Source organism: Poeciliopsis prolifica, unplaced genomic scaffold (assembly GCF_027474105.1).
Source record: "Poeciliopsis prolifica strain line A6 unplaced genomic scaffold, Auburn_PproV2 SCAFFOLD030, whole genome shotgun sequence".
Taxonomy (NCBI): domain Eukaryota; kingdom Metazoa; phylum Chordata; class Actinopteri; order Cyprinodontiformes; family Poeciliidae; genus Poeciliopsis; species Poeciliopsis prolifica.
The window spans coordinates 6,425,744-6,447,028 of NW_026562405.1; the positions used below are offsets into that span (position 1 = coordinate 6,425,744).

General features: G+C 42.1%; 2 protein-coding genes across 2 annotated transcripts; one reads left to right on the top strand and one right to left on the bottom strand.

Annotated features, from left to right (window-relative positions):
- Positions 1-2,895: 2,895 nt before the first annotated feature.
- ippk (inositol 1,3,4,5,6-pentakisphosphate 2-kinase) lies at positions 2,896-21,083 on the bottom strand. The gene is made up of 14 exons (XM_055050281.1): positions 20,862-21,083; positions 14,312-14,371; positions 13,189-13,284; positions 12,457-12,523; positions 12,261-12,379; positions 11,518-11,607; positions 10,947-11,005; positions 10,765-10,837; positions 10,458-10,610; positions 10,259-10,379; positions 8,347-8,482; positions 8,159-8,261; positions 5,157-5,248; positions 2,896-3,649 (listed from the first exon to the last, which is right to left on the bottom strand). Exons 1-14 carry the CDS (start codon positions 20,940-20,942, stop codon positions 3,295-3,297), a joined length of 1,605 nt encoding a protein of 534 aa, XP_054906256.1. The 5' UTR covers positions 20,943-21,083; the 3' UTR covers positions 2,896-3,294.
- On the top strand, positions 5,699-6,954 carry LOC129372778 (E3 ubiquitin-protein ligase TRIM35-like). Its single transcript, XM_055050282.1, has one exon. The coding sequence runs from the start codon at positions 5,869-5,871 to the stop codon at positions 6,865-6,867; it is 999 nt and encodes a 332-aa protein (XP_054906257.1). The 5' UTR covers positions 5,699-5,868; the 3' UTR covers positions 6,868-6,954.
- Positions 21,084-21,285: the final 202 nt, after the last annotated feature.

Genomic DNA, 21,285 nt, shown 5'->3' on the forward strand with positions numbered 1-21,285 from the left:
TTCCCTTTGGTCAAAAGATTTAACTGTTTTTCCTCAACACAGATGCAAGTTAATGAATGAAATCATACGAAGCTGCTGATGCCAGGCAAAACATTTTTTAAAAAGCCACACTGCACTGCAGTTTTCTACCATTTGTCACAGTTTCAGTTGTGGGTGGTACTTGTATGCCCGCACAGCAGGGGGCGCTGTCAAACTCAGTGTCACAAATCAGAAATACTCCCAAGGGACCCACAAGACTTCTGGCTGCACTTTGGACATGCAGCACATTAAAGCCACCGGCTACTAGAGATGATGGATGTTTGAGGAGAGCAAATATGATCAAGTTCTGTAGTCAGAAACCCAAATGTGTCAAAGGTTAAAAACATAAATGAATCAGTCTGCTGGGTGGGCTGGTGACCTGTCCAGGTAACCCGCAGCTCCAGGCCCACAGAAGAAAAAAGGGTTTCTTGCCTAAAGAAGAATACGCCTTTTGTTGTTTGTCAAAAGTTGACCAAAGGCAACTTTTGGATTGCTTGATCTTTTGACCTTTGAACTGTTGTAAGGACAGAATAGAAATCTAGTCTGTTTGGCAAGAAACACGATGGCGCAAACAGTGTTTGAGGTTGAAGGAATTCCCCATCATCTTACCACTGAACTCTGTCTTTTGCCACATTGGATTTGACAACCTTAGATGCATCCATGCCACAACCACCTGCAGCACTGCAGAAGCTCAGTCTCTGTGGCGCAATCGGTTAGCGCATTCAGCTGTTAACTGAAAGGTTGGTGGTAGAAAGAGGAATATGCCTAAAGAAGAATAAGCTTAAAGAAGAAGACCATCCAAGTGTTTCACAGGACTGAGAGAGGAGCTCATGTCAGATAATGACTAAACTACTCAGGAGGCATTTAGGTAGAAAATCCTCCTGAGAGAAGGACAACAGATACACAAAAGAAGAATCCTACCAGAGGGGTGGAAACGGAGGAGTTGACCTGCTGACCTAGAGACACTTGACACATGAAGACTCAGGTTGTCATGGGATGATAAGAAATGTCATTTTGGGACATGGAAAAGTTTATGGATAAAATGCTTGTACAACAAAAGATTTTAACAAACTAAACAAGAAAAAGAAGAATTAACGCTCGCTAAGGCAAAGGTTAAACCAGCTGGACTGCAGATTGGTGAAGTTGAGTAAAGACCAACCAGACAAACACAGGGAGCAGGCAGACCAGGGTTCGGTCCAGTACAAATGTTTATTCTGATACAAAGAGCGTGACTGTGACGGCAGAACCAGCGGAGCCTGTTGGTCCAAATCTACAAAAATAAAATGATTTCAGTAGAAAACACCAGACAGCTGTTTGGCCTTTACATCCTCTCTGCAGGAATCACAGAGCTGATGACCTATGACCCTCAGTGAATGGAGGCGCTCAGGCAGCCGGCCAATCAGGTTCCAGCTCAGATTTTTAACAATTTCAAACTGAAGTTAAATGTAACTAAATATCCTCTGATTTCACATTTTTATCCCCTTTTCTGCACATTTAAAATATTTTTTAATTTCTTAACATAAAAATCTCACTAAAACTGTTCATATGTCATTTACTTTGAACATTTATTTTTTCTTTTAGTATTAAACAACCTGAATGTTCCCCTCTGCTGTCATCGTTTGTTAGTTTTCAGAGGTTGTAAAGTTTTCACACCCTGCTAAAGTCACTTTCTGTGGCGGTGAAACTTCTGGAAGCATTAAATGTGACATTTATCCTGGAAAAACAAGAAGCTGCGTCAGGGAGTCATTCTGCCTGCTTTATAAAAGTTCTCCAGTCTATTCTCCACTTGCCTCTTCAGCTAATTGGTTTTCAATCTGGGTTTTAACTAGGCCGTTCTAAAACTATGTAGTTTTCCTCCCATGAAATCATTGATTAAATGTTCTGACTGGATGTTTGGTCTCTCGGAGATGATGGACAAAAAAATGCTTCAGCTTTCTAGCAGATTAGTGTTTTGTGCCCTTCTCCTGACTGATACCTTTAAACCGTCTGACCCTGTGGAACATGAACAGATGTGAGGAAGATTACAGCTGAAGTTTACTTCAGGTTCCTCAGAATGCTAGAACTGGACCAGAACCTGTGCGTAAACTTGGCCGGGTCATTACAGATTTAACTGGTTCTGTTTTCCCCACTAACAGGATAGTTTGTGTTCCAGGTGAATAAAGTCGGCTTCTGCCCCACAGGAAGTGGATACGTTCACAGGAGTGTGTAAACCTTTGGAGCGTCTCATCAAATCGACTTTATCAACATTTTACAGATTAAGAGCCGTAACCTGAAAATCCTCCCAGTTGAACTGGAACGTTTCCAGTCTGCGGTGCCGTTCAGTGAGCTCACACTGTTACTAATTGGCCAAAGGAGAGCGCCTTCAACAGGAACCAAGGGCAAAGGTCAGCGGTTTCTCTGAAGCCGCTGCTGGCCGGTCCAGCAGAATCGGTCCTGACCTGCTGAATGGGCCGGGCTGCAGGGGAACGCAGCCTGTAACAGAGTTCGCTTCCTCAACAAACGCACCATCATCGTCTTCCAGAACCAGCACCAGCCATGTTTGGCACAAAAAAAAAAAGCAGGTCAGAGGTCAGATTGGACCTTCACCGCAGAGTCCAGGTCGATGAAACGCTCTGAGTTCTAGAAAGATTCTGAAGGGGTCTGGATGGACTCTGGAGCAGCTTTCAGTCCAGAAGTCGGACTCCAGAACCTCCTGATATCCAACCGGTCCTCAATTCCTCACTACTTCTCTGTTTGGATCAGTGGTTCTCCAGAACCTCCATAAGGTTCTATTTCTCTGTTGGACTGAAAAGAACTGAATATCAGCCAAAGTCCAAAAGAACCGTCTGGAAGACCTGCAGGAAGAACTGCAGAACCAGAACACCCAAACAGAGAGGAAGGAACCGGATCAGAGGAAAGAACCGGGGCCGGATCAGAACCTCTGAATGCTGCTGTTTGTTTAACATCCAGACAGAAATCTGCTCTGATCCCAATGAGCGGTCTGGTCCGGTCCGGCACAAACAGAACCAAACCCGCTCTGCTCAGACACTGGGAGGTTCTGGCTCAACTGGACCCAGGAAAAGACTGACAGTAAATCACTTCCTGTTATCAGTGGAAACGTCAGAGGTTCTGTCCCAGCTCTGTTGGATCCCACATACAGAGAGGTTCCCAGGAGGTTCTGGTCGGGTTCAACCGACCCTTTAATTTGACCTTTTAAAGCGTTTCAGCAGACGCCTGCTGACAGTGTTTGATGATGATGACCTCAAAGCATCAGAGCCCGTTGCTATGACAACAGCTTCAGGAGAGGTCAGAGTGAAGCTGCGAGTTTGTGGTGAAGTAAAACAGAACTGGCGCCGGGTTCTGATCCGACTGCTCTCTGGGCGGTGACCTCTTGACCTCGGAGCCGGTCCCTTCACACAGCCTGGAAAGCAACGCTCGCTCCTCCCTCTCCGCCGCCAGGATGCTGGGCAGCGGCGGCAGGGAGCCGTTGGGCAAGGCACCGCCCGTCCTCAGGTAACACGAGACGATCTTCTGGTCCAGACGCAGCTGGCGGGGGACGCTGTCCAGCGGCTTGGGGTCCAGATCCAGGACGGAGACGGAGGAGGAGAAGGCCTGAGGTCTGAAGTCCCTGAGACGCTTCTGGGAGGAGAGTCTGTGGAGGAGAGGAGGGTTAATGACGATGCTTCAACTTACCAACGCGGAAGAACCGTTCACTATAATTTCATTTAATTACAGCAAGGGAAAAAAGTAAGGCAGAAAAACACTGAAGAACTCAAAACTATTTGCATTTTTCTTTTTTTTTCGCTGTCTGAGTCGGCTATGGTACAAAAACACACATTGCAGTTTTATGTTTCCAGGGTTGCTGTTTGTTTTGTGATTATTAATAGGAGATTGCTGTGGTGGCCAATATGCTGCAGCAATAGAAACTATCACAGCGGTGGTTGATCATTTAAACACCTGCTCTCCTGGTGATCGCTCTGACTGTGGGGTTTCGTTTAACTCAACTGAAACACGCAGAACTTCTCATGTTAAGGTGTCAGAGTCAAGCTTGCTATTATATAGACCCGGTTCTGCAAAGGCTTTATGTGAAAATATATAGATGAGTTTTACTTGGGGTGCAACAATAGCTCTATTTGTTATGAACCGTTCAGTACAATACTCTGGGTTCGATAAGCGCTGAGATGATCGATGGCTCTGGGTTCGACTGCGCCACCAAGGCCGCATTATCGAGCGCAGAGCCACTGAGCATCCAGGCTAGCGAGAGAGGCTAGCGAGAGAAGTTAGCGAGAGAGGCTAGCGAGAGAGAAGCTAGCGAGAGAGGCTAGCGAGAGAAGCTAGCGAGAGAGGCTAGCGAGAGAAGCTAGCGAGAGAGGCTAGCGAGAGAAGCTAGCGAGAGAAGCTAGCGAGAGAGGCTAGCGAGAGAGAAGCTACCGAGAGAGGCTAGCGAGAGAAGTTAGCGAGAGAGGCTAGCGAGAGAGAAGCTAGCGAGAGAGGCTAGCGAGAGAAGCTAGCGAGAGAGGCTAGCGAGAGAGAAGCTAGCGAGAGAAGCTAGCGAGAGAGGCTAGCGAGAGAGGCTAGCGAGAGAAGTAGCGAGAGAGGCTAGCGAGAGAGAAGCTAGCGAGAGAAGCTAGCGAGAGAGGCTAGCGAGAGAGGCTAGCGAGAGAAGCTAGCGAGAGAAGCTAGCGAGAGAGGCTAGCTGGCTGCTACGTGGCTACTGAAGCTCCTCCACCATCATCATTCACATCTGACTTTGGAATAACTTTAGCCTTCATGCCAAGTGGTGATAAAAAGCTGAACTCCATCGGTAGGAAACATGGACCGGGTCATCGCAACCCGTCCTGTTGATGCAGAACCTGCTGCGAGTTCTGCAGTTTATTCACCGACATATTTTACTGAGACCGCAGTTTCTACCTGTGCAGGACAAAAGTAGAATTACAGACTTTATCAGTTTTATATGTATCAAAATAATATTGAATGCAAAGCGCTGAACTGAACCGTAAACTGTGTGTGGTGTTGCAATCCTGATCAACTGTCTGCAGACCAGCTGCGGTGGTCATCATCACTCAGATGCATCTTCATCATGAATGAATGAATCAGTGAACATCCAGCTGCAGACTGAAGGCCTCAGCTCTGATTTAACAGACACACGAAAGTCTTACTCTTCATCATTGTCCTCTTCTTCACTACTGGGAACCAGCGTAACCATAATGGAGCAGTCCTTGGCTGTCATGGCAATCCGGTATTGATGGACCTGCAGAGAAAATAACAGAACTGGATTAAAACTGCCTGAAAAGCAACAGAAAACCTGAGAAAAGCGAACTGTATCCTGAGTGTCTGAGTTTTACTTCAGGATCAGACAGAGTGGAACTGATATACTCAAGCTACTTTATTAACTCGGTGATAAAACCAATTGATTCATACTAATTATTACAAGACTGAACAGCAGGTTGATGATGTCATCAGTTATTTGTCAGAAACTAAAACCAGCTAAACAGAACCTTAAGCAGAAAAAACAAAGTTACTGTAGATGTGAACTTTGCTGAGGTCAGCTGATTATTCCTAAATGAGAATCAAGATGATAAAGTTAAATGAGTTTATTCTACTGTCTTTATTACAAGTCTGTTCTGATCAAAGGTTGAATGCTGGACTCTGCAGTGAAGCACGCCTCAAATACAAGGAACAGCAAGCTCATCAGGTTTAAGCTCCACCACTCGACACACCCGAACCAAAGCAGGAAGCAGTTTGACTTTTGGTTCCTGCAGAGACACTGCTGCTTCCAGCTGCTCACACTGAAGGCGAGTTGGACCAAAAACACTCAGAGTTCAGTGACTGACTGGACCTTCTGTGTTTTCAGCTTCACTCAGAGACAAAATGGCTTCCAGACCAGAGAAGGACCTCTGCTGTCCGGTCTGTCAGGACGGCTTTAAGGATCCGGTTGTTCTGTCATGCAGCCACAGCTTCTGTAAGGAGTGTCTGAAGAACTGGTGGAGACAGAAACCAGCAGGAGAGTGTCCAGTTTGCAAGAGGAAATCTTCAAGAGAGGAACCGACTTTAAATCCGGCTCTGAAGAGACTCTGTGAATCATTCTTAGAGCAGAGAGAGCAAAAAGCTTCAGAGAGTCTCTGCAGTCTGCACTCTGAGAAACTCAAACTCTTCTGTCTGGACCATCAGCAGCCAGTTTGTCTCGTCTGCAGAGATTCAGAAAAACACATCAAGCACAGATTCAGAGCCATCGATGAAGCTGCTCAGGATCACAGAGAGAATCTGAAAACATCTCTGGAGCCTTTAAAGAAGAAACTGGAGCAGAAGAAGGAAGTTAAAGAGGAGTTTGATCAGACAGCAGAACACATGATGGTCCAGGCCCGACACACAGAGAGGCAGATTGTTGAGCAGTTTAAGAAGCTTCATCAGTTTCTAGCAGAGGAAGAGGAGGCCAGGCTGGCTGCACTGAGGGAGGAAGAGGAGCAGAAGAGAGGGATGATGGAGGAGAAGATGGAGGCTCTGAGCAGAGAGATAGCAGCTCTTTCAGACACAGTCAGAGCCACAGAGGAGGAGCTGAGAGCTGAAGACGTCTCATTCCTGCACAACTACAAGGCTGCAGTGGAAAGAGTCCAGCGCTGCCCCCTGCTGGAGGATCCACAGCTGCCCTCAGGAGCTCTGATAGACCAGGCCAAACATCTGGGCAACCTGGCCTTCAACATCTGGAGCAACATGAAGGACATGGTGACCTATACTCCTCTGGTTCTGGACCCAAACACGGCGAATCCAGAACTCCTGCTGTCTGAAGATCTGACCACTTTGACATATGGGAGGAACAGCAGCTTCCTTATAATCCAGAGAGGTTTTATGACTTGTGGCGGTCTGTTCTGAGCTCTGAGGGTTTTAACTCAGGGAACCACAGCTGGGATTTTGAGGTTGGAGACAGTGAATACTGGGAACTTGGTGTGTCAGCAGAGTCTGTCCAGAGGAAGGGAGACAGAGCATCTGGCTGGTTGGTATCGGCTTATATGAAAGTAAATACTCAGCTTGTTCTCCACCAGCTCCTCTCATTTTCCTTTCTGTCCAGAAAAGACTCCAGAGAATCAGAGTGAATCTGGACTGGGACGGAGGGAAGGAACTATGTCGTTCTCTGATCTGGACACTAACACACTTATACACACCTTCACACACACCTTCACTGAAAACATGTTTCCATTCATCGCCACTGATAATATAGTAAAAATCCTGACAATGAATATCTCAGTGATGAAACAGCAGCTTTGATGTTGTCAGTATGAAGAACGTAAGTTCAAATTAAAGCTGCAAGCAGCCTCATACGGCCCTTGCAGCTCTGCGCCACTCCGGCCTCACGGCAGCCACCACCTATCATAAACGCTCTCCCGCTCCCATCCACTAGGGGGCGCATTTGACAAATCTTCCAAATAGACTCAATGTGAGTCCAGCAGCATGCCTTAAAAGTTTGGTTTCAAGACAGGTCGGGTGTTGAAGGTCGAAGGATTGGCGAGTACTTCCAACTCGCCAATTATGTGCTTATTGACAATCATTGAGTACAGTTTCAATCTTAGATCATAAACAGGGTGAAAAAGGATAATTGTCAGTATTTTCTCTCTGTTGGGTGCAAAAATGGCTGCCAGAAACTCTGTACGTCTTGGGAAATCGTAGAAGTGTTGTGATATTCATGCCTCTGCAATAAAGTAAGGTCAATGTGCAGAGTGCTTGAATGTTGCCAGGTGGCGCCATTGAGCACCACCTGGCAACATTCCTTCATCGCGCTGAGCTTAATAAAACTTTATTGATCTGACCGCAGAAGAAAAGTCAGGATTTCATTCTATCATCTCAGCAGATCTTTAGTTTAATGGAACCATTTAGTTTCTCCTGTGGTTTGGAGAAAGTTTATAGAAAAACCTAGAACATTGACCTGGAGGATAAAACTGTTAGTGTTTGACACTTAAAATCTGTCCAGCATCAACCAAGCGTTTCTGTCTGACTTCATCTCTGCTGCTCATCTTCATGGAAACATTCTGGGTTTAGTTTCTGTTAAATGACATTGTTGTTCATCTTTGTTTAAAGAGCAAAACTGTAAATTGGCTTCAAGTATGAAAATAAAGAGTAAACTGTTCCAGAGTGTCTGTGTTACTAGGAGAACTGGTAACCATCTGACCTTGGCAGCAGCGTACTCCACAGAGCCGTCGTCCTCCATCGAACATTTCTGCACTTTCTCCAAGAAGTTCTGGTCGTACGGTCCGTCTATCTGGAGGCCAGTCCTGGCGCAGACAGACAGAGACGTCAGAGTCCAGGTCTACCTATAGGGACAGGTTTTCCTTCTGGTTCCGGTTGGCCGGGTTCTACCTGTCCTTGGGGAAGTCCTGCAGGTGTTGCTCCACTCGGCAGTACAGAGGATAAAGCCCTTCGATGTCCAACGAGTCCAACATCTGAGTCTGAAGGATTCTGGACAAAATGCTGTTGGTGGGTAAACCTTGAGATCCTGCATCACAGAGGGACGAGTTCATTAAATCAACCTGGAAATGGTTCTGGTTTCAGGTCCGGTTCCAGAGAATTTCATCAGGAAGTCTGCTCCTCTGTTATCTGTAACATCAGGACCTGAAAGATGCTGCAGAACCAAAACCTTTGGAGGAACCAAACTAAAATCTGTTTCAAACGCCTCAGACCAGAACCGGAGGTTCTGTGGTTGAGCTTGTCCCAAAGTGCATCAGGTTTTAACTTCAAATTACTTAACAGCTTCCAGTAACACTTAGTTTATGTGTTTCTGTTCCATAAAAACAACCAAAGAATTTTTCTTGTTTCATGCAGCCTTTTAATAAAATCCTTCTAGTGTGGGTCAAAGGTCACCTGCATATGAATGTTTCAGTCTGTATTTTCAGTTTTTATTATGGACTTATGGACCATACTCATCATGACTTTCAAAAGTCCTGATTTTCTGCGTTTTTGTTTTCTCAGTCTTGAAGCTGTTGTCCAGAATTCCATTTTGTTTCCTCATATGTTGTTCATCATTTTTTTTTTGATACTTCACTATTCAATACTTTTCTTTCTTAGTCGTTAAATTGCATTATTGGTGTAAAGTTGAGTTATTTTGCTAATAAACTGTCAGAGAATGGTTTGTGTTTATTGTGGTTTCTGTGTGAGGAGGTTCTGCTGTCTAGCAAAAATTACATTTATTCCTTCATGAGAGGCTCGTATGTTTACCTAATGATTCCAGGGAGTCTGATGGTGCCCCAATTAACTAAAGAAGCTAACTTCATAAATTATTTCATTCATAATAAATTACTGAACATAACTATTACTAACTGCGTGTTAAAAAACTCTTCTTCCACTCTGTTGTTTCAAATCTAACAGGGAATTTTGTGTTGCTTTAATGATAAATTTGGAAAATCTACAGAAAATTTACCTTCACCTTTGAACAGAACACAGATTTCTCTACAAATAAAAAGTGAAACTTTGTTTCTAGGTGAAAGCAAGATGATCGCCTCGTTACAGACTGAATTCGTTCCTGTGAGACATTTTTGGAGCATTATTGGCTGTTTATGTCACCATGGTAACTCAAAATGTCAGTAGAAGTAAACATGAGTCTGAGCTGCATGTTTTGATATGCATGTAGTTTGGGTTAACACTGAGGTTTGAAATGTATGCATCAACTCTTTACAAATCACACATTATTTCCAATAACTGTTGGCTTGCTCAATGCGGAGTTTACCTTGTGATCATATTGATTCTGTTCAAAGTTTGAAGTTCAGAAAAACCAAAACAATAAAAATAATCTGCTTAAAACTGCAATCTGTGATTTTTATAAAAAAATAGTTTTACTAATTTATTGTGACATTTTGGTATGAAACAGATAATATGTGATAAAATCAGGCTCCTGTCCCAGAACTAACTAGAAACAACCAATCAGGGCCTAAATAATCTGATTAACAGTCTAAGGCTGTCAATCACAATCTTGTGTAGCGCTGCTCATTCTGTGCAGCCAACATGGCCCCTTGTGAATGCTAAGGACTAGTTAGCATAGCCATCGATGACGATGGATAAACAATTTTCCTGTAGCAGTAAATTGTTTCTTGAGGTGATTGACAACGCTAAGTCCCGCCTCTGGGCTCTGATTGGTTGTTTTTGGTGCATTTGTTCAGGTGGTAAGTAGGGAAGTGGAGGAGATAAATTTAACAAATGTATAAAAAAACAAATCATAAATGTTTCACTCTGCAGCTTTAAAGGAACAAGTTGTGATGATGTTAGAGAACAAACTGACCGTGGCGAGTCCTCTCCCTGTTAAACAGACTGGCCTCGCAGAAGCTCCGCCCCTCTCCGGTCCTGTCGGTCACCTGACCTCCGTCTCCCCCTGCGGCGCTCAGCAGGGCGTTCCCCAGGACCTTCAGACACAAAACCAGCCTTTAGCGCCGACCGACACCAGCAGCTCCAGGCAGAGTCATACTGGGCCGCTGCTTCACCTGTATGAAATCGTTCAGGACAGCTTTGGTGGTCAGGTGACCGTTGACGCGGTTGTATGCACGCAGGAAGTAAGGTCTGAGGTGATGCAGCAGAGAGTTTGTGTCGGGCGACTCGTCACTACCCTCCTTACTGCTGTAGATACACTGACCACCCTGAAACCCAGAACCAGCCGTTAGTCCGGTTGGAATAAAACGAAACAAAATCAGCAAAGTTAGCTGGAAACAAGAGAAGAAAACATCTTAAAAACATGATTTATTAAAACAGGAAGGACCAGGAGCATCAGGTAACCAAAGTTCAGTTTCATACCTTAAACACTTTGAGGTTATTCTGAGGTTCTTCTATCAGGTGTCTGATGGCAAAGTGCATTCTCTGTTTATTTCTGCACAGAAGAAGAAGAAGAAATCAGACTGCGACAGAATGCAGAACAAAAAGACCAGACGGTTCCCTGAAAACCCACAGGACAGCGAATGCATCGTCAGTGAACTCACCCTGAGAACAGGTCCAATGGACAGTAAAGGCTGCGTCTCTTCCACTTCCCGTTGGCAACCTGAACAGGTGAGACCAAAACAGCAGAGCTGCTGGTGAGAAACCAGAACCAGAACAGAACTCTAACTGATTCAACTGGTCCAGTGACCTGGTTCTGCTCAGCTCTTTAGCTGAAACATCTCTCTTGGGTTCCTGGACATTATTTAGTTTTTCATTTTTTCAAAACTCTGATCAGTGGATAATTGCTTCTTCTTTTGTTTTTAACTCTAATAAACCTTTTAAACTAAACTCAGTCATTCTATCTTCAACATCAGATTAATATGTTCTGATGCTCAGCTGGTTGTTATTTACATTCTTGTTTACGTTCTTCTGCAGAAGAACCAGCTCAGAAACAAACAGAGCAGCTTTTGTTCATTGATCAGAGTGAAACAGCTCTGCATTCTGCATGTCTCAGAACAGAGGTGTTGATTCACCACAGGCCGAGGCGGATCAAACACCAGAGTGTGTGTGTGTGTGTGTGTGTGTGTGTGTGTGTGTGTGTGTGTGTGTGTGTGTGTGTCCTGCAGGCTCTACCTTGTAGTGCTGGTGCATGCAGTAACGACACACTCTGGTCTTGATGTCCTTGCTGACGTGTTTGGGGGACGGCAGGAAGCCACATTTAGGCTGAAAACAGAATCAATCAAATTTATTTGTAGAGCCCATTTTATCATCAAGGCAGTTCAAAGTGCTTTACATCACAAAGACACAAAAATACAAAGTCATAAAAACAACAAATGAAGCATTAAATTTAGTCAAGTGTCAGCAGTACATATCAAACAGAGCAGAACCAGAAGCAGAACTAGAAGACCTAAGAGGTCTGGAAAGTTGATCCAACAGCAGCATTAAAGTATTCAGTAGTTTATAAACTACTAGCAGTATTTTAAAGTCTGTCAGTAGAAGGAATTTTGAACTGGGTGATATGCTCTATGGTTTTAGTCAGAACGCCAGCAGCAGCGTTCTGGATCAGCTGCAGCTGAACGACTGACATCTTAGTCAGACCTGTGAAGACGCTGCTGCAGTCATCAAACTAAAGAGTAAAGATAAATGCCTGGATGAGTTTCTCTAATGCTGAGACATTTATCCTCAGATCCTGGAAATGTTCGTCGGGTGAAAGAAGGCTGCCTTTGGAAGCATCTTTATGTGGCTCTGAAGGTTCAGGTCAGAGGTCAGCCTGATTGCTGGGTCCAGCTCTAATAACTTTAATTGACTCTGGATCGTCCCTCAGAGTGATGCTCCGACCCACTCGGAGCGTCACTCACCATGGCGGCGAGTCGTACCTTGATCTCGATGCAAAGGGGCGGGGTCGGCGTGGGCTGGTGAAGGGTCGGAGACGTCAGGTTGGGAAGACACAGAGCGCAGCCGCTGTAGATGTCCATGACTTTATCACAGCGCCAGGCTGAAACAGAAACACAGCGTGAGGGTTCAGGTCCTGATCAGGGTCCAAACGGGCCCCGTCTGGTTCTGAGGTCTCACCTGGTCTCTGATGCTGAATCTTGATGGATAACTGTCGAACGAACTCCAGCGGCAGTCTGACCACTTCCTGCAGACCAAATAAAAGCTCAACATCAAACTGAACTTCCACATAAATCTGATTTGCAGCATCACTGAGCAGCTTGTTGTCTCTGATCAGGGTGTAGAAACTTTTTACCATATGAGCCAAAATTACACAGGCTGAAAGTCCTCAACAGTCAAAAATGCAACAGAGTATGAGGGCAAGACTAGGAGATATCTTTAAATTAGCAGAGTAAAATCATAATATTGCCAGAATAAAGTTGTAACTTTAAGAATAAAATCATAATTTTAGGAGAATAAAGTCATAAATCTAAGAGAATAGATTTATGACTTATGAATAGTAATTTTAAGAGAAGAAAAAGTAATATTAGGAGAATAAGGTCGTAATATTACTAGATTAAACAGTAGATGATGCATTTTTGACCTTCCTGACTCAGGAGAATCAAATGTGCATTCTTTAACTGCTTACAAGGGGCTGCAGAAAATAACCCACGGACCACAAATGGCCCCTGTGCCCCACCTTGAACACACCCACAGATCTGAACCATAACCAGCTGGATGATCTGCTCCGTCTCTCTAAACAGAAAACTTTTGGGTCAGACTCTTCCAAAATAATGACAGTTCAGTCAGTTTTCACTGTGAAACTAGAGGGTTTTTATGTGATTAATGGTTGGTAAAAATTGTAGATATTACCCCACTGTGGACAAACTTTTCCCCCAGCAGGCAGCTCATGACATTGGAGGTGAAGTCCACGATGTTCTGGATCTGCCTGAAGGCCTGCTCCGCTGTCTGCAACACAACATTCTGTTGTCAGTGCTGGCATCAAACCGTCCACCAGGGGGCGGAGCCACCCGTCCCCCTCTGACCTCACCCGCCCAGGTAAACGGAGCTCCAGAGCGTGAGAAGGATAATGAAGGGAAATGAGGTCTGATGAAAGTAAAATCAGCGCTGGGCTTCATGCAAATAAAGGAGAAATGCTGAACTGCAGCAGAGAAACTGGAACTGAAAACTATTTCCATTTCAACTGAATGTTCTGGTTCTGCGTGTCAGAACAAAGTCAGACCCAGAGAGCCAGGGATGGGCATTCATCATATCGCTTATTTTTTATCATAAAAAATTTCTGTGTCACTTTATTTGAAGGGATGTGCAGAAGAGTGACGTAACAAGTCAAGTCATCTCCAGTTTCATGAAGTTCTTGAAACATAATGACAAATAAAAGATCTTATATCATTAACATGAAGGACTCTCTATGAATGTCTACTAATTTACTCAAGAAATGCTTTTTGGTAAATAATGACAATTAAAAGTGTCAATTTTGCATGAATGGAGGTCATTTTTTGTTTCCTTTGGAGTAATGGCTTGTTACTCACTGAGTGGCCCATTGTGGACCAGACCCGTCTCTTCCTGACCCGTATGATGATTGAACATTCACAACATGTCTTTCTTTGCTATAATACTTTGAACAGATGAATGAGGCTCTTTCAAGCATCTAGAAACTGGAGGTGAGTCTCCAATAACTTACATGTCTGAGTTAACCAATCAGAAGCTTCCAAAGCCATGACATCATCATCTGGGCTTTCCCTCATTAGTTAAAGAAACAGTAATCATTCTGTATGTGAATTTCAGAATAAAATAATCCCTGACATTTTCTCTTATAATTTAGGCTTTTAGCAAACAGAAACATTTAGTTGATTCTGACGTGAAACCAGAGAAGTGTGTTCAGAGACAGATCTAGCATTTTGGAACATGAACAAATCAGAACCTCCCAGAACAAAGTGGTTCTGGTTCTGATCAGAAGAACAAACAGCAACTTTACCTGAGGAGGGTTCTCAGAGTCTTCTGCTGGATACTTGAGGAGACGTAAAACTCTGCAGTGCTGCAGGAACAGAGAGAAATCCAGTTAGGATTCAAACATAAGTTCTTCTAAACCCAATGAACCTGATTTATTTTACTACAGAGGATCTTTCAGCCTCCCTGGAGCAAAAAGAAGACCGGCCTGATCTGGTTCTGGTTGGGTCCTGTTTCTGGATGTTGAGCTGATTTAGGTATGTTGGCTCTAGCGGCCTTTATATGACAGTTGTCAGACAGGAAAGCGGGTTTGGAGAGGGACAAAGGTCAGGGGGCAAAGGTCATAGGTCCGGAACTCTAACTTTTGACTGACGCCTCTGAACAAATTCAAGCTCTGGGTTTGGTTGAAGTGAACTTTGATTTGATTTGAATGCATATGTGAGAACCAAGTGGACCAGAGACCACTCCAAAAGCAGGAAGTGGACTACAGCGCAAGGCATTCTGGGTAAGAAGACAACAAAGACAAATGTGCGAGCCCAGTGCTAGTAGGAGAAATGAGTTGTGGTAAAAAAAAAATAAATAAAAAATCTTCCAAACACTAAAATCTGAGGCCCCTCCATTGGATGCAGCGCCCCCACAGGCGAGGAGGGGAACAGGTTGCCCAAAGGGTTTGGCTGATTTGACTCGGAGCAAAGAGAAAGAAAACTACAACAGCTGGAGACGGAGCAGATGATGCAAATCCAGCAGAACATGAAGATCAGTTTGCTTTCATGAGTACCAGTAAGTGACGCTGACATCAGGCCGATACCAATAACAGAAATATAAAATTTCCAACAGAAACTTCCCTCTGGGTAAAAGCCTTCTGTGTGACTTAAAATCATAATTAAATTTGATCACAGAATAACGTTGTACTTTCTGACTGACAGGTCAGCAGTTCAGCCATGTTGTTCCTTGTTGTTCATGTTGTTCAGGTACTCGCTGATACCGATACCACCTCAACAAGTTGGCACTTTTATTTCACACAATAGCTTTTGAAAACAAATTTATTTTTTTAGGACAGCTCTTCTGTTTAAAGCGTAAATGGAGAAATAAAGATTTAGGCAAATTACACGTTAAAAGCAGAGGTGTGCTGATTGATCGGCCACCGATCATAATCAGCTGATTTCTGTGAAAAAGTGTATGATTAGTGATCGCCAATCGCAGCCTCTTGTTGCTGATCACATTTATCTCACTTTGCAGCTTGCAGGTGCAGCTGATCTCCTCTTTCCTTCACACTGCGCAAGTGACGAAGCTGAAGTTGGTTTCCAGCTTCCGATTTGGGAAATGGCTAAAGGGCGGGTCCACCTTATTTTTCACTACCTTCTGCATCTTTAATCGTCTCTAGTTTAAAAACTAAAACACCTAGACTCTTCAAACCTGGACTGGATTGTTCTGCTCTTATAGCAGAGTATTTAAAACCATGTTTGGGATTGGAATCGGCAGCAAAAATTCTGATTGGAGCATCCTAGTTAGAAGACAGAGTTTTTTTCCTAGAATTCTGTCCAGATCGGACCTGATGGTGAGTTGGGCTTCTGTGGCGCATTTAATGGTCTTACAATATATACATAGAGAAAACCAAGAAACACACAATTAAGTTGTGTAAAAAACTAAAATTCATAATGATAATGGAAAGATTAAAACAAAGTTGTCTGACTTAGTTATTTATTGTAGAAAATGTATGTTATTCATTGTAGATTCTAAACTTTAAAATGATTTATCATGTTTTCTGGATTAGAAGAAGTTTCATTTAGTTTTAAAATTATTTTGGACTTGATTGAACAAAAACATTTGGTTTTTCTTTCAAAACACTCATTACAATTAACCAAGTTCAACAAACTAAATGAAAGCTGATTTAGGCAGCAAAGTCTGTTCAGTCGACATAAACGTAGTTATGATTATTATAAAAGGTTGGTTATAACAAGAAGAAAAACTCTGCACTTAACATTTTCAATTGTAAAAATTATGTTGGTAACAATTTTACCCTTAGTAAAAATTAAAAAGTTTGCATCTGCATCTGTGATGGACAGGCCACACAAAATCACTCCCTGACCATAAATAGGCCCCGGGCCGCACTTTGGACACTCCTGCATTAGACCAACAAATGCATCACGATGCACAATAAATGCACACGCAGCTCCACCGTTCTGCTCCCATCAATCACAGTTGATAGGAGCTTTTTTTAGACGTTAAGAAGCATAGCATCGAGAATATAATTAAATGTCTGCTAATCAAACTCACCCCTTTACTTGGTCTCTGCTATGCTAAGCAAAACGGCTTTCCTTGTTAAATATGTTTTGATATTCTCCTTATGGCGTAATTAAAATGTCTAAGTCCATTCGACAGTATGGCTGAAAAACATATCACAATAGAAGCATTTTATATCAGTCGATTTATAATTATTGATTGGCTTATTGGTTTCAAATATCTGCCAAACTGGTGGTTTGAGCTTTCCGGTTTCATCCACAGTTTTCACAACATGCAGTTGTTTATTTTTAAGCAGTTATAAGGCACAGTGGCAAAACATGAAACTGCTGCTGCGCGAGTTACTCATCGGGTTGTTGCTAGGCAACCAAAGAGCGAGTGAGTTGGTTGATTCCACACCAACCTTGACTGAGACAGGATGAGGATAAATATGCAGTTTCAAGCTTTTCTTTCTCCCGTTGCCATGGCAGATCTGCCTTCGATTGATGACGTCTTTTTCTATACTCTCGCTCACGCTCAACTCAGAGCTAGCTTGAATTGAGTTACCCAGTTGAAACCAAAAACCGTGAGTAACAGAGCTGGGTAGGTTTATTCAGAGTATCTGCCTTCTACTCAGGGCTTGTTAACCCAGATACATGGAGATGCGGTTTGTAAGATGACTGAAGGTAACCGTGCAGGTGAAAGGTATTTGTATAGACCATGTCAGGTTTATAAGGTGAAATGTTGGAGATAAACATAGTGGAAAAACACCAGCAGCAGGAAGAGTGTCTGACATAATCCCATCCGGAGCGCCGTGATGGAACATTTCCAGGCGGTTCCTCAGGCAGGTTCTGACATGGACGCCCGTTTTACACACAAAGACCCGATTTCACAACGCCTGGGAGTGTCATGGGAAAACCTGGAGCCGCAGTTTGGGGTTGGATGACGATTCAACACCACAGAAACCTGCTGGGAAAATGTTCCCAGAACAGACATCCCAGTTTAACCCTGCTGGAAACCAGTAAGTAACACAGCTTGAGGTCCAGTCAGTTTAGAGACAACCAGGTAAATTCAGATAAACACAAACTTTCTCTTCCTGAACTCTTTTGTTCTCACATCAATCACCAGCATCGCAGCATAAAGAAACCCGACTCCAGGTGAGATTCACCTGGCGTAAAAAACAAACAGAAAAACTCCAACGTGAAGCTAAAACCATCTGCTGGGAAGAAGTTTCACACCGAGCCACCAGGCCCCAACTTCCTTTCTCAGGAACTAGTGGTGACTTCAGAACTGGGCCTAACGGACTCACTTTCACAACTACACTTCTTCTTTCATTTCTTTATATGTTTTTTTGTTTTTGTTTTTACATTTGTAACAAATTCACTCTTTTTATTATATTTCTGTAATTTTTTTTTTACTGTAAAAACTTCACTTCTTTTTTAATGTTATTGATTTCATTTACTATTTTTTGTTTAATTTACTATTTCAGAAATGGCCACCTGGTTTCAAAGCAACGTGAGAAACACAGATCATGTTGGAGCAGAGTTTCCTCATCAGGTCCTCAGGCTCAACGCTTTGCATGTTTCACATATTTTCTGAAACATGTGAAACATGACCCGTGTGGTCCAGTTGGGCCACCGGGTAGAACGGGATTACATCAGCAGGGCGCCAGTTTGTTGAGGGGGGAAAATAATTTTATTTTAATTTCTTTTGCCAACATTGTAATATAAAACTCAGTGACCCATATCACATGAGTTGCAGTGATATTTGGGGATTTTTATGAACATAAACAATATTATGAATTTAATGTTTATCATCTTTTTATATTCTATTGTGGTAATGATAAAAGCAACAATAAGAACTTTATTTATTGTTACTTTTTTAGGTAACTGTAGGTGGCTTATGGAGCAATCATAGCTCCAAAAACACAAATATTGTAATATGCTTCCTTTGGACCCTAGTTACATAAATAAGTTTTATTTGTGTCACTAAATTGATCACATTAATCACAATTAATCATAATTTCAAATGTATTGATACTCTCAATAAGACAACTGTGTAGTAAAATTAACATATTTAACTGAATTTTATAATAAAAATTAAAATTTTTATCATGTTAATTTATCATGATGAATGATCGAAGATACCATGAATGCCACACGCTGCATGAAGATATTACATTGTTAAGGAAAAATTTTAGTTCATTATTTTTTATGTTTGTCTGAAAACTATAAAGTCAAGAACTTGAAAGAAGCACAGCGACTTTCAAATTTCCAGGTTTTGTCACATTTCCAGGATCAAAACTGACATAATTAAAAATAAAGCAGAAATATATACGTTTTGTTTTTCTCTTTTCCTCATACATGCATCGGACAGGGAGTGTATTGAAGGTTAGGAGCACGTTTTCATGTGTCCCTAACATTTCGTTGAGCCAACAGTGGTTTCACCAGGAACGTATTTCCTGTCAGTCAAAGCAGAAGTAGGAGCTCAGAATCCATCTGACACCAGAACATCAATCAGCTTCAGGGCAGATTAAAGATGATGCAGTTCAACCTGTTTGAACTTCAGAAACAAAAGATGTGAACAATGTAAAGAGCAGACAATTATTCCTGCTGAGCCTGATTTCCCTCCAGAGTTTATGGGTTTCTAAACACAACATGTTTAAATGCAAAACATTGTTCAAAAAAGAGGAACAGAAGAATCAGAACTGCTGGCTTCACCTTCGAAACAGTGGATCGGCACTTCTTTCCTATTTTAATCTAGACACTGTGAACTGTCAGTTAATCCCAGAAAGTGTCTGTAACTTTGAAACTCTTCTGACCGTGAATGCATCATAAAGTCCTTCATCGGATCAACAGAGCACGAACCAAACCGGTTCCCAGTGATTCAGGTCCAGTTCTGATGTGACTCACAGTCTTCTGCACTTATTACTCAACAGCATGATTAGTCTCTGGACAGTTCCGACTGCTCAGACACACAAGAACCATAAAAAATACTCTATTGTGAAATAAATGTCAGATAAAAGTAAGAACAGGCCTATTAAATCTTTTCCATCAACAGCTGATGGAAACACTGATGCTAAGTTCGTTAGCTTCCCAACATCCCCGTTACTTTAGTTTTTAATCTAAAATATGTCGAAATCTCAGTTAATCTTTCTCGTGACACATTTAAACAAGAGTGTGATGTAGTAAAATAAATAAAAGTGATGTTATTCCGTTGTAGGAAGCTGTTTACATGACTTAACTAGCTTCAACCGTTGCAGCGGACGAGGGTGAAGTCAGCTTTCGATTTGAAGCTTCCGTAAAGGACTAGTCCACAGTTTTTAAACACCATAAACTTTCAAAACTTTTAAATACTTAAAGAAAAATCAAACAAGGATTGAATTTTCTTTAGATATTATTTGGAGGACCAAAATAAAACATTAAGTTTTATGTTCGTCCTTTTTAGGTATGTATGTTTTTGGTACGTAGATCATTACATACATTTTTTGGTGCATACTTTAACAGTTAATACCTGAACTGAATTAATCTGCAGTTAATGCAAATTCCTGCATAAACATACCAACTGATGATCTGTAAAAAAAAAAAAAAAGAAATCTGATTTTTTAAATATATAATTTACTAGTGAAATATGATAAAAGGGTTTGTTTTCATGAAACATGAGTCCAGAATCAACACAGATGTTTTCAAGATGGAACTGTAGGTGTTGAATCTGAAAAGGCAACAGCAACTATTTTGTACAGTTTTCTAAGAATATTAAAGTTTTAACTGGAGGGTTTATGTCTGTCAGTGTAATATGACATTTAGTAATACTGAGTTTTGTATTAGAATAACAGAAAAAGTTACACATACAGAAGAACTAAAATGTCAAGTTCATAAAAACTTCTGCAATATTAACTTAAACTATGACTGAGCTCATGTTTGAAATATAGAAAATAGCTGAGTATTTTCTTAAAGTAATTCTGAATTTTTCTTTTAATTAAACATGGAGATTTAATTCTCTAACATTATTCTCTTTTACGAGATTCAATCAAATTTAAAGCAATTTGATACTTCTCAAGCAGTGTAGAAAAATTATAAACAATATTTATTCCCAGACTAAATGTACTTAGTCTGAAGTTTGGAGGTTCTAGGTTCTGAACTCACTATTTAGAGAAATTTCAACAATAAAAAATATTAACTTTATTAACTTTGCTTAGATGAAGCTATAATCAATGCAGAATATTTTTCTCAGTTTTGGTCAAACTAATCGCTGTGGATTTTGTTGTAGACCGGATACCCCAGGTTCCCTAAACAGTGAACTAGCCCTTTAAAAATCTTCGAATCAGACGCCAACTTCAGCATCGTTAGCCTATTTACCTGAACATGGGAGACCACCAGGCTCTTGTTTCCTTCTCCGTGGTATTTCCAGTCATTTTCATCCATTCTGTCCAGTTCCATCACACCGCGGAGAGCCGACCGAACTCCCGACACACACCACACAAGGAATCAGGACGGTGCAAAGCCCGGACCCTGCTGGCTGCTAGCGGCGCACCGACAGATTGACACCCGGTGTTCTGTCAAAATCCGTCCCTCTCAGAACCCCCGGGCCCGCTCCGAACACGCCTCTGAAGCGCTGTTCTCGCGCGACGTTTTGAATTTGATGGATTTTATTTCATTTTTTATTTATTTTTTATTTTATTTTATTCTCAATAAAGCATAAAACTCTATGTTTTGTACCATTATTTTATAGATGACAATAATAAACAGAACGGAATAAATAGAAAAGAAGAAAACTTAACGT